Source organism: Hemibagrus wyckioides, linkage group LG26, assembly GCF_019097595.1.
Source record: "Hemibagrus wyckioides isolate EC202008001 linkage group LG26, SWU_Hwy_1.0, whole genome shotgun sequence".
NCBI classification, from domain to species: domain Eukaryota; kingdom Metazoa; phylum Chordata; class Actinopteri; order Siluriformes; family Bagridae; genus Hemibagrus; species Hemibagrus wyckioides.
Genome location: NC_080735.1, coordinates 21,513,255 through 21,535,754, shown reverse-complemented (window position 1 = coordinate 21,535,754; position 22,500 = coordinate 21,513,255). Strand labels below are relative to the sequence as shown.

The window sequence follows — 22,500 nt, the reverse complement described above, 5'->3', positions numbered from 1 at the left end:
ATAGCAGATAGTCAGGTGATGTCATAAACGTTATCAATGTTACGGACGTTGTTACACATTCTGTCATTCTGAGAACTGATTGGTTACTGTGACCTTGGAGCAGGATCTGTAATCTCATTAATTACAAAGCCATTAGGGGTGGGGTCTGTGGCTTGATTGGTTACAGAGCCTTTGGTGGTGGGATCTTTGATTCGATTTGGTATAGAGCTTTCGGGGCGGGGTCTGTGATTTGATTGGTTACAGAGCATTCGGGGGCACGGTAGATGATTTTATTGGTCACAAAGACATCAGGGGAGGGATCTGTGATTTGATTGGTTACAGAGACATCAGGGCGGGATCTGTGATTTGATTGGTTACAGAAATGTTAATGGATTTTTTATTTCATACAGAATTATTTTTAGCTGCAGTTAAAAACAATTAATAATTGAAGTCAGATCTGTGACATCATAGCTTTCAGCCTCATGGTAGGTGTAAAGTAGGTGTGGTTTCAACATCTTGATGGCCCGCCCCTTTCTTAAACCAACACAACATGCTGGAATAACTCAAAAAGCTGCCAAGTCTTTTAGTGCTGTGCGTGTGTGTGTGTGTGTGTGTGTGTGTGTAATCAAACTTTAATTACTTTAGCTCCAGATGATAGCTGAGATATACAGACAGACAGACAGACAGACAGGTATTCATAGACCATTAAAACAAAACACTCTGATCTGGCAACTAGATGACTTCATCATGACTGTCAGCTAATCACACACACACACACACACACACACACACACTCTGATGAGACCATGTGCTTCCTGGCTAAGATGTTACTAGAATGTTGTGTGCGAACTCTGTAGAAGATCTGCAGGTGTTCTTCATTCCCTCGTCTCCTCACCGCTCAATAAACACACAACACACACTGACCTCTCAACACACAACATCAACACACAACACACACTGACCTCTCAACACACAACATCAACACACAACACACACTGACCTCTCAACACACAACATCAACACACAACACACACTGACCTCTCAACACACAACATCAACACACAACACACACTGACCTCTCAACACACAACATCAACACACAACACACACTGACCTCTCAACACACAACATCAACACACAACACACACTGACCTCTCAACACACAACATCAACACACAACACACACTGACCTCTCAACACACAACATCAACACACAACACACACTGACCTCTCAACACACAACATCAACACACAACACACACTGACCTCTCAACACACAACATCAACACACAACACACACTGACCTCTCAACACACAACATCAACACACAACACACACTGACCTCTCAACACACAACATCAACACACAACACACACTGACCTCTCAACACACAACACACACTGACCTCTCAACACACAACATCAACACACAACACACACTGACCTCTCAACACACAACACACACTGACCTCTCAACACACAACATCAACACACAACACACACTGACCTCTCAACACACACTGACCTCTCAACACACATCAACACACAACACACACTGACCTCTCAACACACACTGACCTCTCAACACACTTCAGCACACAACACACACTTCAACACACAACACACACTTCAACACACAATTCAACACACAACACACACTTCAACACACAATTCAACACACAACACACACTTCAACACACAATTCAACACACAACACACACTTCAACACACAATTCAACACACAACACACACTTCAACACACAATTCAACACACAACACACACTTCAACACACAATTCAACACACAATTCAACACACAACACACAATTCAACACACACTTCAACACACAACACACACTTCAACACACAACACACACTTCAACACACAATTCAACACACAACACACACTTCAACACACAACACACACTTCAACACACAACACACACTTCAACACACAACACACACTTCAACACACAATTCAACACACAACACACAATTCAACACACACTTCAACACACAACACACACTTCAACACACAATTCAACACACAACACACACTTCAACACACAATTCAACACACAACACACACTTCAACACACACTTCAACACACAACACACACTGACCTCTCAACACACAACATCAACACACAACACACACTGAGCTCTCAACACACAACACACACTGACCTCTCAACACACAACCTCAACACACAACACACACTGACCTCCCAACACACAACACATAACATCAACACACAACACACACTGACCTCCCAACACACAACACATAACATCAACACACAACACACACTGACCTCTCAACACACAACATCAACACACAACACACACTGACCTCTCAACACACAACATCAACACAACCTCAAACCTAAGTTGTTGAAAGTGTTCGTGATGATTCTGAGGGTAATCTCTGGTAATAACCTGTGGTAATAACCTGTGGGAATAACCTGTGGTTATAACCTGTGGTAATAATCTGTGGTTATAACCTGTGGTAATGATCTGTGGTTATAACCTGTGGTAATAATCTGTGGTTATAACCTGTGGTAATAATCTGTGGTTATAACCTGTGGTAATAATCTGTGGTTATAACCTGTGGTAATAATCTGTGGTTATAACCTGTGGTAATGATCTGTGGTTATAACCTGTGGTAATAATCTGTGGTTATAACCTGTGGTAATGATCTGTGGTCTAATCATCTCCAGATGAAAGAGGGATAAGGACTGGAGAGATAATGCTGGTGTGTACGATATTTTTATAAATGCTGTTGTAGATAACAGTGTATTAAAGCCATTATACACTAATTAGCATCATGCTAATCTGCTACTTTGCTCTTATCCATGTGTCTGTGTAGGTTATTTAAACTCTATGGCTTTTAGTGTTTGATGGCATTGGAGCAGTTTGTGTGTGAGTGAAGAAGAAGCCAGAACTGCATTAAAATGACACAAGGTTAAGGATTTCCTGTAAGATTTTGGTTCTTCTCCAACAGAAACAGCTTCAAGTTCCTGCACTGTCTTGTAGAAGTTCCAAGAATCAGCTAAGCTTCATTTCTTGAACTTTCAGAGGTTCCAGACTGGTTTATAGAAACTCCAATGTTCCAAAGTGTCTCTTACAAGTTTGCAAAGTTCTAAACAGGCTTCTAGGAGGTGCCATTGTGACAGCTGGCTTCCAGAAGGTTCCAGTTTGGCTGCTAAATGGTTTCAGAGTTCTGGACGGATTTCTGGTAGGTTCCAGTAGAAGTGGCTCTAGTAGGTTCCAGACTGGATCCTAGATGGTTCTAGTGTTCCAAACCAGTTCCTGCATGGTTCCCAGGCTCCTGATACTGGCTGCTGTTTGGATGAAGTTTTTTTCCCACTAAAATTTCACAAATACCTAACTTCTTTACAAAACATATGCTGAAATGTCTTGGAGATTATTTGTGTGTGTGTGTGTGAGCTTTAATTAGAAGCGTTTAAACAGAGAAGAATAAGTGAATGTCTGTTTGAAGGAGTATCTCTGGTGACCTTTAACCGGAGCATTCAGCTTCTCCGGTGTGTGATATGGAAAATCAGAACATACCAGCGAGGCTTCGTCTCAACACGTTCATGTCTCCAAGCAGGAATGGAGCTCCTGCAGAACCCAGGTGGGGGGAGTATGCTGCAGCACCCGTGGCAGCAAAGCTACACACCATAATTCAGGAAGATGTTCATATGACAGTCACAGAGGACCAAGACTTCCAGAACGTTCCATTTAATCTACACCTGAATTCTAACCACAGAATGGTCCATGTATTCCAGCAGGAAGGGAAATAACCATGACATATAATTGTGTGTGTGTGTGTGTGTGTGTGTGTGTGTGTGTGTGAATGATAAAGCTGTAATATTATAGTGCTAGTTCAGTCCTGAATTGAAGAAGAACGTCGCCTGGACATGTTAGAGCCTTAAACCAGTGGTCCTGAATTCTCTTCCAGGAAATCCAATAATGACAAAAGTCTGGGATATGACACGCCCTTTTCATTAATTAATTAGTTTTATTAATTTATTCATTAAGGAGATGTGGTCTGTTCTTGGTCTGTTTGTGATGTGTGCTTATTTATATCTCAGCGTGTCCTCAGTAAACCTTTCAACTGGACCTTAATGAGTCCAGTGCTGATCCTTGTGTCTCATGACCTGGAATAACAAGAACCAAGAGTATCGGGAGCCTTGGAACCATGCAGAAACTGGTTTGAAACATTGGAACCATCTAGGAACAGAAACCAAGACTAAGACAAGCATGTGGTGAGTTTCATCACCATGGAAACGGTGATGAAGAGCAAACTGTGGCAAGTGGGATGTTAAGAGGTTTAGATATTTATAAGATAAACGCAGGTCATGATTAAACCTGAAATTTCTGAGGTTTGTGGATATTCAAGATCCAAGATTCAAGAAGGTTTATTGTCATTTCAACCACATATAGCTGACGTAGTACATAGTGAAATGAAACAACGTTTCTCCAGGACCTGGTGCTACAGAAACATACAACATAAAGATCAAAATACGAAAAAACAACACAGAGCTAGGACCAAGGTTTTTGTCCTAGCCACATAAATGTGTAAGTATGTGAAGTAGAAGAAGAAGCTCTGCTGTGGATGTAAATGATTAAAGAAATATGAGGTCTTCAACCAGGGTTTCAAGACGCTGCTGCAGGAGAAATTATAAAGTTCTGAAGTTTCATTATCAGTGAGATGATTTGCACTGATCAGCCATAACATTATGACCACCTGCCTAATATTGTGTCGGTCCCCCTTTTGCTGCCAAAACAACCCTGACCCATCCTGCACTGTGGACAAAATGTTGACTTGCTGCCTAATATATCCCACCCACTAACAAGGGCCATGATGAGGAGATACTCAGTCTTATTCTCTTCACCTGGCACTGGTCATAATGTTATGGCTGATTGGTATAGATTATTTATCTATTTGACTTTAAACTGGTCATGGATTAGAGCAGTAACGGTCAGGTGATTCAGATTGATGCATCAATTTAAAAGGTAACAACTGAAATCGATTATCAAAAAAGGACGTGATGTGAAGAAAAAATTTAACATTCATCATTCAGTAATGATCAGTTACTCCAGGTTCTGAATGAAAGCAGATCGTATTGATTATGTCATTCTGTGGATGTCTGGACTCATGCACCAGCTCCTTCACGCTCTGTTTATTGAAACAAATGTGACTTGAATTGATTAAAAGTTTAAAGAGAGGTCATTTCACACACTCGGGTTCCACAGATATTCTGTGTGAGGATGAAGATGAAGCCTCCTGTAACAGGACGTTTATTGGGGTGATGAAGGCCAGGACTGCAGTATGTTTGAGGTTAAGGTGATGAGGTGGAAAACGAGACGGTGTTAAAGACCATCTGACCAACTGGTTTATCAGTGTTTCTTTACACACTGTGCACATCTGGCGAGAAGCAGCAGCAGCAGGGCTGTGTCCCAGGTCCAGACTTGAGGGTGGCTAAGCAGGGGCAAGAGTGTGCCTCAGGGTGGCCACCATGTTCACAGATTAGTTCCTCAACTTCCTCAGGTTCCTCAAACAGCTGCATATACACATCACTGTGTCTCCCCAGGAGCCCACAACCATCAGACAGTGGGGGAACAGAGCGCTTGGACCAAGAGCCGTGAGGCATGTAGGAGGTATGAGAGAAGAATGAAGGCGGGATGAAGGAGGTATGAAGGAGGTATGAGAGAAGAATGAAGGCGGGATGAAGGAGGTATGAAGGAGGTATGAAGGAAGGAGGTATGAAGGCGGGATGAAGGAGGTATGACGGAGGTATGAAGGAGGTATGAAGGAAGGAGGTATTAAGGATGTATGAAGGAGGTGTGAAGGAAGGAGGTATGAAGGAGGTATGACAGAGGTATGAAGGAGGTATGAAGGAGGTATGACAGAGGTATGAAGGAAGGAGGTATGAAGGAGGTATGATGGAGGTATGAAGGAGGTATGAAGGAGGTATGAAGGAAGGAGGTATTAAGGATGTATGAACGAGGTATGATGGAGGTGTGAAGGAAGGAGGTATGAAGGAGGTATGAAGGAAGGAGGTATTAAGGATGTATGAACGAGGTATGATGGAGGTGTGAAGGAAGGAGGTATGAAGGAGGTATGAAGGAGGTATGAAGAAAGGAGGTATTAAGGATGTTTGAAGGAGGTATGATGGAGGTGTGAAGGAAGGAGGTATGAAGGAGGTATGACGGAGGTATGAAGGAAGGAGGTATGAAGGAGGTATGAAGGAGGTATGAAGGAGGTATGAAGGAAGGAGGTATGAAGGAGGTATGACGGAGGTATGAAGGAAGGAGGTATGACGGAGATGTGAAGGAGGTATGACGGAGGTACAGTATCTCACAGAAGTGAGTACACCCCTGACATTTTTGTAAATATTTTATTATATCTTTTCATGTGACAACACTGAAGAAATGCCCCTCTGCTCCAATGTACAGTAGTGAGTGTCCAGCCTGTATAACAGTGTAAATTTGCTGTCCCCTCAAAATAACTCAACACACAGACATTAATGTCTAAACCACTGGCAACAAAAGTGACTCCACCCCTAAGTGGAAATGTCCAAATTGGGCCCAATTAGCCATTTACCCTCCCCAGTGTCATGTGACTCATTAGTGTTACAAGGTCAGAGCAGAGGGGCATTTCTTCAGTGTTGTCACATGAAAAGATATAATAAAATATTTACAAAAATGTCAGGGGTGTACTCACTTCTGTGAGATACTGTATGAAGAAAGGAAGTATGAAGGAAGGAGGTATGAAGAAAGAAAGTATGACGGAGGTATGAAGGAGGTATGACAGAGGTATGAAGGAAGGAGGTATTAAGGATGTATGAAGGAGGTATGAAGGAGGTATGATGGAGGTGTAAAGGAAGGAGGTATGATGGAGGTATGACGGAGGTATGAAGGAGGTATGAAGGAGGTATGATGGAGGTATGACGGAGGTATGAAGGAGGTATGAAGGAGGTATGATGGAGGTGTAAAGGAAGGAGGTATGATGGAGGTATGACGGAGGTATGAAGGAGGTATGATGGAGGTATGATGGAGGTATGAAGGAGGTATGAAGGAGGTATGAAGGAAGGAGGTATGAAGGAGGTATGACAGAGGTATGAAGGCGGTATAAAGGAAGAAGGTATGAAGGAAGGAGGTATGATGGAGGTATGAAGGAGGTATGAAGAAAGGAGGTATGATGGAGGTATGAAGGAGGTATGACAGAGGTATGAAGGAAGGAGGTATGACGGAGGTATGAAGGAAGGAGGTATGAAGGAGGTATGAAGGAGGTATGAAGGAAGGAGGTATGACAGAGGTATGAAGGAGGTATGACGGAGGTATGAAGGAAGGAGGTATGAAGGAGGTATGACAGAGGTATGAAGGACGTATGAAGGAGGTATGACGGAGGTATGAAGGAAGGAGGTATGAAGGAGGTATGACAGAGGTATGAAGGAAGGAGGTATGACAGAGGTATGAAGGAAGGAGGTATTGAAGGAGGTATGAAGGAGGTATGAAACAGATATGAAACAGGTATGAAGGAAGGAGGTATGAAGGAAGGAAGTATGATGGAGGTATGAAGGAGGTATGATGGAGGTATGAAGGAAGGAGGTATGAAACAGGTATGAAGGAAGGAAGTATGATGGAGGTATGAAGAAGGTATGAAGGAAGGAGGTATGATGGAGGTATGAAGAAAGGCGTTATGAAAAAGGTATGAAACAGGTATGAAGGAAGGAGGTATGAAGGAAGGAGGTATGATGGAGGTATGAAGGAGGTATGACGGAGGTATGAAGGAAGGAGGTATGACGGAGGTATGAAGGAAGGAGGTATGAAGGAGGTATGAAGGAGGTATGAAGGAGGTATGAAGGAAGGAGGTATGAAGGAAGGAGGTATGACAGAGGTATGAAGGAGGTATGACAGAGGTATGAAGGAGGTATGAAGGAGGTATGAAGGAGGTATGACAGAGGTATGAAGGAGGTATGAAGGAGGTATGACAGAGGTATGAAGGAGGTATGAAGGAGGTATGAAGGAGGTATGAAGGAGGTATGACGGAGGTATGAAGGAGGTATGAAGGAGGTATGACAGAGGTATGAAGGAGGTATGACGGAGGTATGAAGGAAGGAGGTATGAAGGAGGTATGAAGGAGGTATGAAGGAGGTATGACGAAGGTATGAAGGAGGTATGAAGGAGGTATGACAGAGGTATGAAGGAGGTATGACGGAGGTATGAAGGAAGGAGGTATGAAGGAGGTATGAAGGAGGTATGACAGAGGTATGAAGGAGGTATGACGGAGGTATGAAGGAAGGAGGTATGAAGGAGGTATGAAGGAGGTATGACAGAGGTATGAAGGAGGTATGACAGAGGTATGAAGGAAGGAGGTATGAAGGAGGTATGAAGGAGGTATGACAGAGGTATGAAGGAGGTATGATGGAGGTATGAAGGAAGGAGGTATGAAGGAGGTATGAAGGAGGTATGAAGGAGGTATGAAGGAAGGAGGTATGACAGAGGTATGAAGGAAGGAGGTATTGAAGGAGGTATGAAGGAGGTATGAAGGAGGTATGAAGGAAGGAGGTATTGAAGGAGGTATTGAAGGAGGTATGAAGGAGGTATGAAGGAAGGAGGTATGAAACAGGTATGAAGGAAGGAGGTATGAAGGAGGTATGAAGGAAGGAAGTATGATGGAGGTATGAAGGAGGTATGAAGGAAGGAGGTATGAAGGAGGTATGACAGAGGTATGACGGAGGTATGAAGGAAGGAGGTATGAAGGAGGTATGACGGAGGTATGAAGGAGGTATGAAGGAGGTATGACAGAGGTATGAAGGAGGTATGACGGAGGTATGAAGGAGGTATGAAGGAGGTATGACGGAGGTATGAAGGAAGGAGGTATGAAGGAGGTATGAAGGAGGTATGAAGGAGGTATGAAGGAGGTATGAAGGAGGTATGAAGGAAGGAGGTATTGAAGGAGGTATGAAGGAGGTATGAAGGAGGTATGAAGGAAGGAGGTATGACAGAGGTATGAAGGAAGGAGGTATTGAAGGAGGTATTGAAGGAGGTATGAAGGAGGTATGAAGGAAGGAGGTATTGAAGGAGGTATGAAGGAGGTATGAAGGAAGGAGGTATGAAGGAGGTATGAAGGAAGGAAGTATGATGGAGGTATGAAGGAGGTATGAAGGAAGGAGGTATGAAGGAGGTATGAAGGAGGTATGACAGAGGTATGAAGGAGGTATGACGGAGGTATGAAGGAAGGAGGTATGAAGGAGGTATGAAGGAAGGAGGTATGACAGAGGTATGAAGGAAGGAGGTATTGAAGGAGGTATGAAGGAGGTATGAAGGAGGTATGAAGGAAGGAGGTATGACAGAGGTATGAAGGAAGGAGGTATTGAAGGAGGTATTGAAGGAGGTATGAAGGAGGTATGAAGGAAGGAGGTATTGAAGGAGGTATGAAGGAGGTATGAAGGAAGGAGGTATTGAAGGAGGTATTGAAGGAGGTATGAAGGAGGTATGAAGGAAGGAGGTATTGAAGGAGGTATGAAGGAGGTATTGAAGGAGGTATGAAGGAAGTATGAAGGAAGGAGGTATGAAACAGGTATGAAACAGGTATGAAGGAAGGAGGTATGAAGGAGGTATGAAGGAAGGAAGTATGATGGAGGTATGAAGGAGGTATGATGGAGGTATGAAGGAAGGAGGTATGAAACAGGTATGAAACAGGTATGAAGGAAGGAAGTATGATGGAGGTATGAAGAAGGTATGAAGGAAGGAGGTATGATGGAGGTATGATGGAGGTATGAAGAAGGTATGAAGGATGGAGGTATGATGGAGGTATGAAGGAAGGAGGTATGATGGAGGTATGATGGAGGTATGAAGAAAGGAAGTCTGAAAAAGGTATGAAACAGGTATGAAGGAAGGAGGTATGAAGGAGTTATGAAGGAAGGAAGTATGATGGAGGTATGAAGGAGGTATGAAGGAAGGAGGTATGATGGAGGTATGATGGAGGTATGAAGAAAGGCGTTATGAAAAAGGTATGAAACAGGTATGAAGGAAGGAGGTATGAAGGAAGGAGGTATGATGGAGGTATGAAGGAGGTATGAAGGAAGTATGAAGAAGGTATGAAGATACTCACTGCAGAACTGAGCTTCAAATTCCAACACATTGAGTTCTTTAGAGAGCAGATCCAAACCTGAGGCTCCTCATGATTCCTGTTCAGTGTAGGATGAAGAAAGGAGAAGCTAAAAGCCTTTAACAGAAGAACTGAAGAACTATTGAGGAACTGAGTGAGTGTAAATGCCCTGTGATAAAGTTTTGGCACCCCACTGTGGTGAGGATTCAGTGACATCATGATCAACACATCTGCTCCAGAGGAACTCAGAGATTGTTACAAACATCATCAAGAGACATAAAGCCATAATCCTGACCACATCAGCATGACCAGCACCAGATGACACACACACACACACACACAGTGTTTTTATTTTATTGAGTTCAATAGAAATGATCCTGGTGTCGATTCATTAATCCCTAATTAATTTCACATTTAAGAAAAAAAGAGAGAGTAACTGACACATTGAACTATTAATTTGTGTGTGTGTGTGTGTGTGTGTACAAAAGTACAAAAGGCCTGCTTTTAAGAGAAAGCTCTGTGTCTGGATGTCTGGAGTGCGTTTCTTAATTCAGCTGTTTGCCTCCATTGTTCACATCTGGCACCCAGACACACACACATGCACAGACACACACACACACAACCACACGCACTCACACACACGCACACACACACACACACACACTAGTAAAAGACGCAACATATTGTAAGCATTTTATAGACCAAAGCACACTGACTCTGTGTGTGTGTGCATGTGTGTGTGTGTGTGTATTGTATATTAATGTAACAAAATCATACACACACATTTCACTCTCTTTTCTCTCTCTGTTCGAAGACACAATGATCAGGTGATGAACATCACTATTTTATTGTAACATTATACAACACACACACACACACACACACACACACATACATACAAACCCTTGATGTAAGATGTTTAAAATTCTTTCTGTGTCCTGTCAGGCCATGTTGAACAACCGCTCGTCACTTATTGATGTGCAAGTGTGTGCATGTGTAGTAGAGTGTGCGTGTGTGTGTGTGTGTGTGTGTGTGTGTGTTTTCAAATACATATTTTACTTTAGCCACTGACAGTTAAAATAAAATAAGAAAATAAAAACTCAATACTTAACTTCAACTTCAATAATTAATTTCTGATAATAATAATAATAATAATAATAATAATAATAATAATAATAATGAACTTTCTATAATGATTTCTAAAGCTCCATTTCCATGTGTGTGTTTTTGTGTGTTGTGTTGTTATTACTCTGTTATTAATAGTGTCATTGTTGTTATTACTTTTCTCTTTGTCTCTTCCCTCAGCAAGTCCTGTGGACGTCTTAAAGATCCTGGAGCTCTCAGACATCATGGAGGGTGTGTCCTTGGAGGCGGGGTTTTGCACCAACAGGCAGGGCAAAGAGGAAGTGGATCTGGCCTACAAGATCGATAAGAAAATTCAGATCAGTGTTCCAACACAACAACTGTTTCCTGGTACACCATGACCTACACACACACACACACAGCAGAATGTTTATTAATGTAATGACGTGTTTTATTATTACGATTTGTATAGTGTTTATGTAATATACAGATGAAGAACAGAAGGGAGGAGGTGGAGGATGTGGTGGAGGTGGAGGAGGGGGAGGAGGAGTTAGAGGATGTGGTGGAGATGGTGGAGGTGGGGGTGGGGTAGGAAGTGGAGGAGGTAGAGGAGTGGGAGGATATGGAGGAGGAGGTGGTGGAGAGGAAGTTGGTGGAGTTGGAGGAGGAGGAGGTGGTGGAGAGGGACTAGGTAGAGTTGGAGGAGGGGGAGGGGTGGAAGAGGAGGGTGTGGTGGAGGTGGAGGAGGGGGAGGAGGTTGAGGATGTGATGGAGGTGATGGAGGAGGTGGAGGATGTAGTGGAGTGGGAAGAGGTGGATGAGGTGGTGGATTAAGTGGTGGAGGTGGAGGAGTGGGTAGAGGAGGTGGTGGATGTGGAGGAGGGAGAGGGGATGGTGGAGGGGTGGAGGTGAAGGAGGTCAGAAATGTGTAGTAAATCCATGTGCAGGTTTTCATTCAGCTGAACAGAGTTCACGTGTTTATCCGTTAACGTGAGTGTTCCATGTGTCTGAATGTAGACTCTGAGTTTCCAGCTGATTTCTCGGTGATGGCGACGGTGCGAGCTCGGCGAGGAGCTCAGTGCTTCCTGTTGAGTTTATACGACAGTGAGGGAGTGCAGCAGCTGGGGCTGGAGCTTGGACGCTCACCAGTCTTCCTGTACGAAGATCAGGAGGGACAACCCAGCCCTGACCTCTACCCCGTCTTCAAAAAGGTCAACCTTGCAGATGGCAAGTAAGTGAACCACCTAAAAAAACACAGTGTGAGAAATGTTTGGTGTAAAAAAATAATCAACAGTCCACAGCATTACAGCACAGCAATACAGTCCACGAGGTTACAGTCCACAGCGTTACAGTCCACAGCATTACAGTCCACAGCATTACAGTCCACAGCATTACAGTCCACGAGGTTACAGTTCACAGCGTTACAGCACAGCAATACAGTCCACGAGGTTACAGTCCACAGCGTTACAGTCCATGACGTTACAGTCCACGGCATTACAGTCCATAACATTACAGTCCACAATGTTACAGTCCACAATGTTACAGTCCACAGCGTTACAGACCATAACATTACAGTCCACAGCGGTACAGTCCATAACATTACAGTCCACAGCGTTACAGTCCACGGCATTACAGTCCACAGCATTACAGTCCACGGCATTACAGTCCATAACATTACAGTCCACAATGTTACAGTCCACAATGTTACAGTCCACGGCATTACAGTCCACAATGTTACAGTCCACAATGTTACAGTCCACAATGTTACAGTCCACGGCATTACAGTCCACAATGTTACAGTCCACAATGTTACAGTCCACAATGTTACAGTCCACAATGTTACAGTCCACGGCATTACAGTCCACAATGTTACAGTCCACAATGTTACAGTCCACGGCATTACAGTCCACAATGTTACAGTCCACAGCGTTACAGTCCATAACATTACAGTCCACAATGTTACAGTTCACAGCGTTACAGTCCACAATGTTACAGTCCACAGCGTTACAGTCCATAACATTACAGTCCACAATGTTACAGTCCACAATGTTACAGTCCACGGCATTACAGTCCACAATGTTACAGTCCACAATGTTACAGTCCACAGCGTTACAGTCCACAATGTTACAGTCCACAATGTTACAGTCCACGGCATTACAGTCCACAATGTTACAGTCCACAGCGTTACAGTCCATAACATTACAGTCCACAGCGTTACAGTCCATAACATTACAGTCCACAGCGTTACAGTCCACAGCGTTACAGTCCATAACATTACAGTCCACAGCGTTACAGTCCATAACATTACAGTCCACAGCGTTACAGTCCATAACATTACAGTCCACAATGTTACAGTCCACAGCGTTACAGTCCATAACATTACAGTCCACAGCGTTACAGTCCATAACATTACAGTCCACAATGTTACAGTCCACAGCGTTACAGTCCATAACATTACAGTCCACAATGTTACAGTCCACAGCGTTACAGTCCATAACATTACAGTCCACAGCGTTACAGTCCATAACATTACAGTCCACAGCGTTACAGTCCACAGCGTTACAGTCCATAACATTACAGTCCACAGCGTTACAGTCCACAGCATTACAGTCCATAACATTACAGTCCACAGCGTTACAGTCCACAGCATTACAGTCCACAGCGTTACAGTCCATAACATTACAGTCCACAATGTTACAGTCCATAACATTACAGTCCACAGCGTTACAGTCCACAGCATTACAGTCCATAACATTACAGTCCACAGCATTACAGTCCATAACATTACAGTCCACAGCGTTACAGTCCACAGCGTTACAGTCCATAACATTACAGTCCACAATGTTACAGTCCATAACATTACAGTCCACAGCGTTACAGTCCACAGCATTACAGTCCATAACATTACAGTCCACAGCATTACAGTCCATAACATTACAGTCCACAGCATTACAGTCCATAACATTACAGTCCACAGCGTTACAGTCCACAGCATTACAGTCCACAATGTTACAGTCCATAACATTACAGTCCACAATGTTACAGTCCACGGCATTACAGTCCATAACATTACAGTCCACAGCATTACAGTCCACAATGTTACAGTCCACAGCGTTACAGTCCACAATGTTACAGTCCATAACATTACAGTCCACAGCATTACAGTCCACAATGTTACAGTCCATAACATTACAGTCCAGAATGTTACAGTCCATGGCATTACAGTCCATAACATTACAGTCCACAGCATTACAGTCCACAATGTTACAGTCCACAGCGTTACAGTCCACAATGTTACAGTCCATAACATTACAGTCCACAGCATTACAGTCCACAGCGTTACAGTCCACAGCGTTACAGTCCATAACATTACAGTCCACAATGTTACAGTCCACAGCATTACAGTCCATAACATTACAGTCCACAGCGTTACAGTCCATGAAGTTACAGTCCACAGCGTTACAGTCCATAACGTTACAGTCCACAGCGTTACAGTCCATAACGTTACAGTCCACAGCATTACAGTCCACAGCGTTACAGTCCATAACGTTACAGTCCACAGCGTTACAGTCCATAACGTTACAGTCCACAGCATTACAGTCCACAGCGTTACAGTCCACAGCATTACAGTCCACAATGTTACAGTCCATAACATTACAGTCCACAGCATTACAGTCCATAACATTACAGTCCACAGCGTTACAGTCCACAGCATTACAGTCCATAACATTACAGTCCACAGCGTTACAGTCCATAACATTACAGTCCACAGCGTTACAGTCCACAGCGTTACAGTCCATAACATTACAGTCCACAGCGTTACAGTCCATAACATTACAGTCCACAGCGTTACAGTCCACAGCGTTACAGTCCACAGCGTTACAGTCCATAACATTACAGTCCACAATGTTACAGTCCATAACATTACAGTCCACAGCGTTACAGTCCACAGCGTTACAGTCCACAGCATTACAGTCCATAACATTACAGTCCACAGCGTTACAGTCCACAGCATTACAGTCCACAGCGTTACAGTCCATAACATTACAGTCCACAATGTTACAGTCCATAACATTACAGTCCACAGCGTTACAGTCCACAGCATTACAGTCCATAACATTACAGTCCACAGCATTACAGTCCATAACATTACAGTCCACAGCGTTACAGTCCACAGCGTTACAGTCCATAACATTACAGTCCACAATGTTACAGTCCATAACATTACAGTCCACAGCGTTACAGTCCACAGCATTACAGTCCATAACATTACAGTCCACAGCATTACAGTCCATAACATTACAGTCCACAGCGTTACAGTCCACAGCATTACAGTCCACAATGTTACAGTCCATAACATTACAGTCCACAATGTTACAGTCCACGGCATTACAGTCCATAACATTACAGTCCACAGCATTACAGTCCACAATGTTACAGTCCACAGCGTTACAGTCCACAATGTTACAGTCCATAACATTACAGTCCACAGCATTACAGTCCACAATGTTACAGTCCATAACATTACAGTCCAGAATGTTACAGTCCATGGCATTACAGTCCATAACATTACAGTCCACAGCATTACAGTCCACAATGTTACAGTCCACAGCGTTACAGTCCACAATGTTACAGTCCATAACATTACAGTCCACAGCATTACAGTCCACAGCGTTACAGTCCACAGCGTTACAGTCCATAACATTACAGTCCACAATGTTACAGTCCACAGCATTACAGTCCATAACATTACAGTCCACAGCGTTACAGTCCATGAAGTTACAGTCCACAGCGTTACAGTCCATAACGTTACAGTCCACAGCGTTACAGTCCATAACGTTACAGTCCACAGCATTACAGTCCACAGCGTTACAGTCCACAGCATTACAGTCCACAATGTTACAGTCCATAACATTACAGTCCACAGCATTACAGTCCACAATGTTACAGTCCATAACATTACAGTCCACAGCGTTACAGTCCACAGCATTACAGTCCACAGCGTTACAGTCCACAGCGTTACAGTCCATAACATTACAGTCCACAATGTTACAGTCCACAGCATTACAGTCCATAACATTACAGTCCACAGCGTTACAGTCCATGAAGTTACAGTCCACAGCGTTACAGTCCATAACGTTACAGTCCACAGCGTTACAGTCCATAACGTTACAGTCCACAGCATTACAGTCCACAGCGTTACAGTCCACAGCATTACAGTCCACAATGTTACAGTCCATAACATTACAGTCCACAGCATTACAGTCCACAATGTTACAGTCCATAACATTACAGTCCACAGCGTTACAGTCCACAGCATTACAGTCCACAGCGTTACAGTCCACAGCGTTACAGTCCATAACATTACAGTCCACAATGTTACAGTCCACAGCGTTACAGTCCATAACGTTACAGTCCACAGCGTTACAGTCCATAACGTTACAGTCCACAGCATTACAGTCCATAACATTACAGTCCACAGCGTTACAGTCCATAACGTTACAGTCCACAGCGTTACAGTCCATAACGTTACAGTCCACAGCGTTACAGTCCATAACGTTACAGTCCACAGCATTACAGTCCACAGCGTTACAGTCCACAGCATTACAGTCCACAATGTTACAGTCCACAGCATTACAGTCCACAGCGTTACAGTCCACAGCGTTACAGTCCATAACATTACAGTCCACAATGTTACAGTCCACAGCGTTACAGTCCATAACGTTACAGTCCACAGCATTACAGTCCACAGCGTTACAGTCCACAGCGTTACAGTCCATAACATTACAGTCCACAATGTTACAGTCCACAGCATTACAGTCCATAACATTACAGTCCACAGCGTTACAGTCCATGAAGTTACAGTCCACAGCGTTACAGTCCATAACGTTACAGTCCACAGCGTTACAGTCCATAACGTTACAGTCCACAGCATTACAGTCCACAGCGTTACAGTCCACAGCATTACAGTCCACAATGTTACAGTCCATAACATTACAGTCCACAGCATTACAGTCCACAATGTTACAGTCCATAACATTACAGTCCACAGCGTTACAGTCCACAGCATTACAGTCCACAGCGTTACAGTCCACAGCGTTACAGTCCATAACATTACAGTCCACAATGTTACAGTCCACAGCGTTACAGTCCATAACGTTACAGTCCACAGCGTTACAGTCCATAACGTTACAGTCCACAGCATTACAGTCCACAGCGTTACAGTCCACAGCATTGCAGTCCATAACGTTACAGTCCACAATGTTACTGTCCACAGTGTTACAGTCCACAATGTTACAGTCCATAACGTTACAGTCCACAGCATTAGAGTCCACAGTGTTACAGTCCATGAAGTTACAGTTCACAGTGTTACAGTCCACAGCGTTACAGTCCACAGCTTTACAGTCCATAATGTAACAGTCCATAGCATTACAGTCCACAGTGGAGTGGAGTAGCCTATACCTCCAGGGATTATTCCAACTCTACACACTTTCTGCAATGTCATAGAATCTCACAAAATTGTTTGTTTAATACTGAACTGCCATGTAAACATGATTCACTAAATTGTGTCCCTTTATTATTCTGTCCTTTGTGTGAAAGTCATGAAAGACAAAAAGTGCTCCGCCCCCTGGGGTCATCGGGCTAATCAACTAATTTATAAAAATGCTTATTTATTATGCACTGATGAAGAAATCACCAGCCAGATGATGGAGGTAGTCTTAGTTCTGTAGTTCAGATGTTATACCTGTTAGGATACTATAGTGCTTTACTACTTCTAGTATGGTATGCACCTGTATGGTCAGTCACCTGTATGATACACACCTGTATGGTAGTCAATTGTATGGTCAGTCACCTGTATGGTCAGTCACCTTTCAAAGGAATGGAAGACTTTATTGCTGAGAAAACACTGAGTCACAAACTTTTGTTGGTTGTAAACAAACTCCTGTGACAGGTGTTTGACCCCAGGGTAATTGACCCCAAGGCTGTAAATTTTTGGACCTTCCCATTCCATTTCACCCCAAAAAGTTATTCCAAGAGCAGGTTCTGTATCCACTGGAATACTGATATATCTGTTCTGAGCTGCCTCTTCTGAAGTGTCACTGAGTTCAGGAAACTGTGCCAGAGGGAAAATGCTTGTGGAAGATCTGTCTTACCTGCTAGGTTTGGAAAAGTGATGTGGAATAGGAAGATCCACTACTTTAAAGCCACCAATTTGCATGCCCCTTACTGTGTGGTCAAACACCTGTCCCAGGTGAAAGTTTCAGACCAATAAACTTTCAGTTTTCTAGACTTTCTGTCCTTCAGGGAGATCACTTCCAGTCTGCAGGTCATTCAAACCTTTGACCTCTGACCTCACAGGTGGCACAGACTGGCATATAGTGTGGAGGGGAAGAAGGTCACACTCCACCTTGACTGTGAACAGGTCATGACCCTTGACCTGCCCCGAGGCGACGACCCCAAAATCAGCACTGAAGGAGTTACGGTGTTTGGAAGACGACTCCTGGAGGAGGAAGTGTTTGAGGTGTGTGTGTGTGATGTACAGTATGAAGTGCATGATATTAAATTACAGTAATCCTCCTGCGTGTTCACACTCGTTTCCTGGCATCGAGACACTCAGTCTTAGAAAGCAGTGTGTGTGTGTGTGTGTGTGTTACAGGGGGAGATCCAGCAGTTGTTGATAGTCCCAGACCCCAGTGCAGCAGCAAGTTACTGTCAGAACTACATACCTGATTGTGACTCCATCCTCCCTTACAAAAGCCTATCACTGGACCCTGAGGAGGTAGCCCCACCCACAATTATTTAAATATTATGTAGTTGTGAAGAAGTTTTCAAGGTGCTGTATTGTGCTTATAAAGTCTGTCTTATCCATTCTGTCTTTCAGTGTCAGTATCTTTCTTTCACAGACTTAGGATACCTTTAGCCAGAATTTTTTGAATGTACATACAACATACAACAATAAATAAAACAAATACCTTGGTCAGACGGTCCCTGACTCAGCTGTTTGGACATCTAGGGGAAGTTCATTCCACCACCTTTGTGCCAGAACAGAGAAGAGTCTAGATGTAGACATACCTCTGACCCTGAGAGATGGTGGAACATTTGAGCAGTGCTAGTGAATCTGAGGGAGCAAGGTGCAGTGTGAAGAGTAATAAGAGCTTTGAGGTCAGAGGGAGCTGGTCCATTGTTGGCTTTGTAGGCAAGCATCAGTGTTTTGAATCTGATGCAGCTCCCAGAAGCCAGTGGAGGAGCAGCAGTGTGGTGGTGTGGGAGAACTTAGGCAGGTTGAAGACAAGTCAGACAGCTGCATTTTGGATCATTTGCAGTGGATGAATTGTATTCAGAGGAAGACCTGCCAGTAAAGAGTTGCAGTAGTCCAGTCTCCAAATGACCAGAGACTGAACAAGCACTTGAGTAGCCTGTGTGGATTGAAATGGCTGAATCCTTCTGATGTTGTAGAGAAGAAACCGACATGAGTGTGTCACATTAGTAACATGGGAGGAAAAGGACAGTTGATTGTCCATGGTTACCCCAAGGTTGCCAGCAGTGGCCGAAGGGGAGGTCATGGAGTTGTTCAGAAATATCGCAAGATCCTGTGCTGGGGATGAGTCACCTGGGATGTGACAGCGGTTCAGTTTTTCTGGGATTGAGGTTCAGCTGATGAGCGGTCATCCACGATGAAATGTCCTCCAGACACGCTGATCCGAACAGAATCTGTGGCATCTGAGGGAGGGATAAGTTTGGTGTCATCAACATAGCAGTGGTATGAAAACTCATGTGAGGATATAAGAGAGTGAGTGTAGTGGGAGAAAAAGAGAGGACCAAGTACTGAGCCTTGTGGGACAGCAGAAGAGAGTCTGTGTGGAGCAGATGTCCATCCTCTCCATTTTACCTGATATGAGCAACCATCCAGGTAGGAAGAAATCCATCCCCATGCTGTTCCACAAATTCCAAGACTCCTGAGAGTGAAAAAGAGAGTCTAGTGGATAACTGTGTCAAATGCTGCAGAAAGGTGGAGGAGGATGAGGACCGATGACAGCTTGGCTGATCTAGCAGCATGTAGTTTCTCAGTGACCACCAAAAGGGCAGTCTCTTTGGAATGTGCTGCTTTGAAGCCAGACTGGTTGGGATCATGGAGGTTATTCTGTAGGAGATAGCCAGGCAGCTGATTATGAACAAAGCGTTAAAGTATTTTTGAAAGAAAGGAGAGAAGTGATACTGTAGTTTCTGTAGTCTGTAGTTACTGATGTCAGAGGGATTCAGAGCAGGTTTCTTCAGTATAGGGATAACCCTTGCTTCCTTAAAGGCAGGTGGTACCTGACCAGATATTATGGATCCATTGTTGACTGTGGTGATGAAGGGCAGGAGGACAGGCGAGATGGTCTGGAGCATAGTGACAGGGATTGGATCCAAAGGGCAGGTGGTAGGATTGCAGGACTGGATGATTTGCAAAACCTCTTCTGCTGAGCTTCTCTCTCTCTCTCTTTCTCTCTCTCTCTCTCTCTCTCTCTCTCTATGTGTGTGTGTGTTTTTTGGCTCTGGTTGGTTTTAGTGTTAAACATGATGTCAGATTTTTGTTGCCAGAAAACAGACATGTATGTACCCGTATTATGTCTGTTAGCAATTATGTCAGAGTGTGTGTGTGTGTGTTGCCTATGGCTACAGTTTTTATGATTTACCACCTTGACTTTGGCAGCTATTTTAAAACAGGAGCAATGGCATTAGGAAAGTTTTTCAGTAGAGTTACAGCTGCCTGTTGGTTTATTTGCACTAATGTTAAAATAATGACGTTATTTAATGTTGTGAGAAACCATCTGAGATCTAATGGATAAGACTGGTTGCTATGACGATGCTGTGTTTAGGTGCAGAAGGTTCCCAGGAAGCAGGCTGTTGAGGAATATGACGACCTCTACAGTGACCAATACAGTGACCTATCAGTTTCCACGGTTTCTGCTGGACCCAACATCACTGAGTATGAGGTGAGTGGGCATGGTCACAGCACGATCACAGGGTGAGGGTTAATTAGATTAGGAAGCTTTGGCCAAATATGGAAAGTGAATAATGTTATTTCTCTTAATGTGCTCCTGAGATCTTTAAAAGTTCTACTAAAACTGGCTCTGAAGTTTTCTTTAAATTCTCCTAAAGTTCTTCTGAACTTTGCTTAAAATTGTCATGAAATTCTTCTACAGCTTTCTTGACCCTCTCCTGAAGTTCTTCTAAATTTCTCTTGAAGTTCTTTGTAAGTTCTCCTGAAGTTCTCCTGTAAGTATCTCTGTAAGGATCTAGAGATAAAGATCTCTCTTCCATTCTACAGGTTGTGGAATATGAGGAGATTGATAATGGGACGGAGTATGTGGTCAGAGATTATGAGGAATATGAGGAATATGAGGAGTACGAGGACCGCTATGGACCAGCCACCAGAGAAGGAACTGACCACTGGAATGGACAGGTACCTCATTTGTAACATTATCTGTACTTTATATGTCCATCAGACTGTTCACCTAAAACTAAATGACTGAATTCTCTCTCCCTCTCTCTCTCTCTCTCTCTCTCTCTCTCTCTCTCTCTCTCTCTTATTCTTCTGTTCTCTGTTTGATCTCTAGGCCTCTACAGCACCACAAAAAGGAGAAAAAGGAGAACCTGCCATGTTTCTAGAGGTGTGTGTGTGTCACATTATAAAAAATATCAAAAGCAACCTCTGCTGATGACATCATCATCATCATCATCATCATCATCATCATCATGCAGCCAGTGAAAGATATTACAGTATGATGTAGCTTGTAGCAATTACAGCAATCCAGTGTCCAGTGGTGCCAATATTTATGGTTTAATCAAAGGTTTTATAGATTTTATGATTTATGATCTATTTCTACAAACTACAATCACCTGAAACCTACAGCACACTAGAGTGGTCATTAGAGCGGTCACTAGAGCGGCCACTTGAGTGGTCATTAGAGCGGTCATAAGAGGTCATTAAAGCAGTCATTAGAGCATTTACTAGAGAATTCCTTAGAGTGGTCACTAGAGCTGTCATTAGAGCAGTTGCAAGAGCAATCATTAGAGCAGTCACTAGAGCAGTCATTGGAGCTGTCACTAAATCTGATCATTCATTAGAGGGGTCATTAGATCTGTCACTAGAGCTGCCATTAGATCGGTCACTAAAGCTGTCATTAGAGCAGTCGCTAAAGCTGTCATTAGAGCAGTCATTAAAGCTGTCATTAGAGCAGTCATTAAAGCTGTCATTAGAGCAGTCATTAAAGCTGTCATTAGAGCAGTCATTAAAGCTGTCATTAGAGCAGTCATTAAAGCTGTCATT

General features: G+C 43.4%; 1 protein-coding gene across 1 annotated transcript in view; it reads left to right on the top strand.

Annotated features, from left to right (window-relative positions):
• col5a3b (collagen, type V, alpha 3b) overlaps positions 1-22,500 on the top strand; it is a 47,022-nt gene that overhangs the window by 960 nt on the left and 23,562 nt on the right. The window contains exons 2-8 of the mRNA XM_058381010.1: positions 11,409-11,576; positions 12,204-12,417; positions 18,546-18,708; positions 18,844-18,966; positions 21,047-21,163; positions 21,499-21,633; positions 21,788-21,841. Coding sequence (XP_058236993.1) covers positions 11,409-11,576; positions 12,204-12,417; positions 18,546-18,708; positions 18,844-18,966; positions 21,047-21,163; positions 21,499-21,633; positions 21,788-21,841 — 974 coding nt within the window. The remainder of the gene's footprint in view (positions 1-11,408; positions 11,577-12,203; positions 12,418-18,545; positions 18,709-18,843; positions 18,967-21,046; positions 21,164-21,498; positions 21,634-21,787; positions 21,842-22,500) is intronic.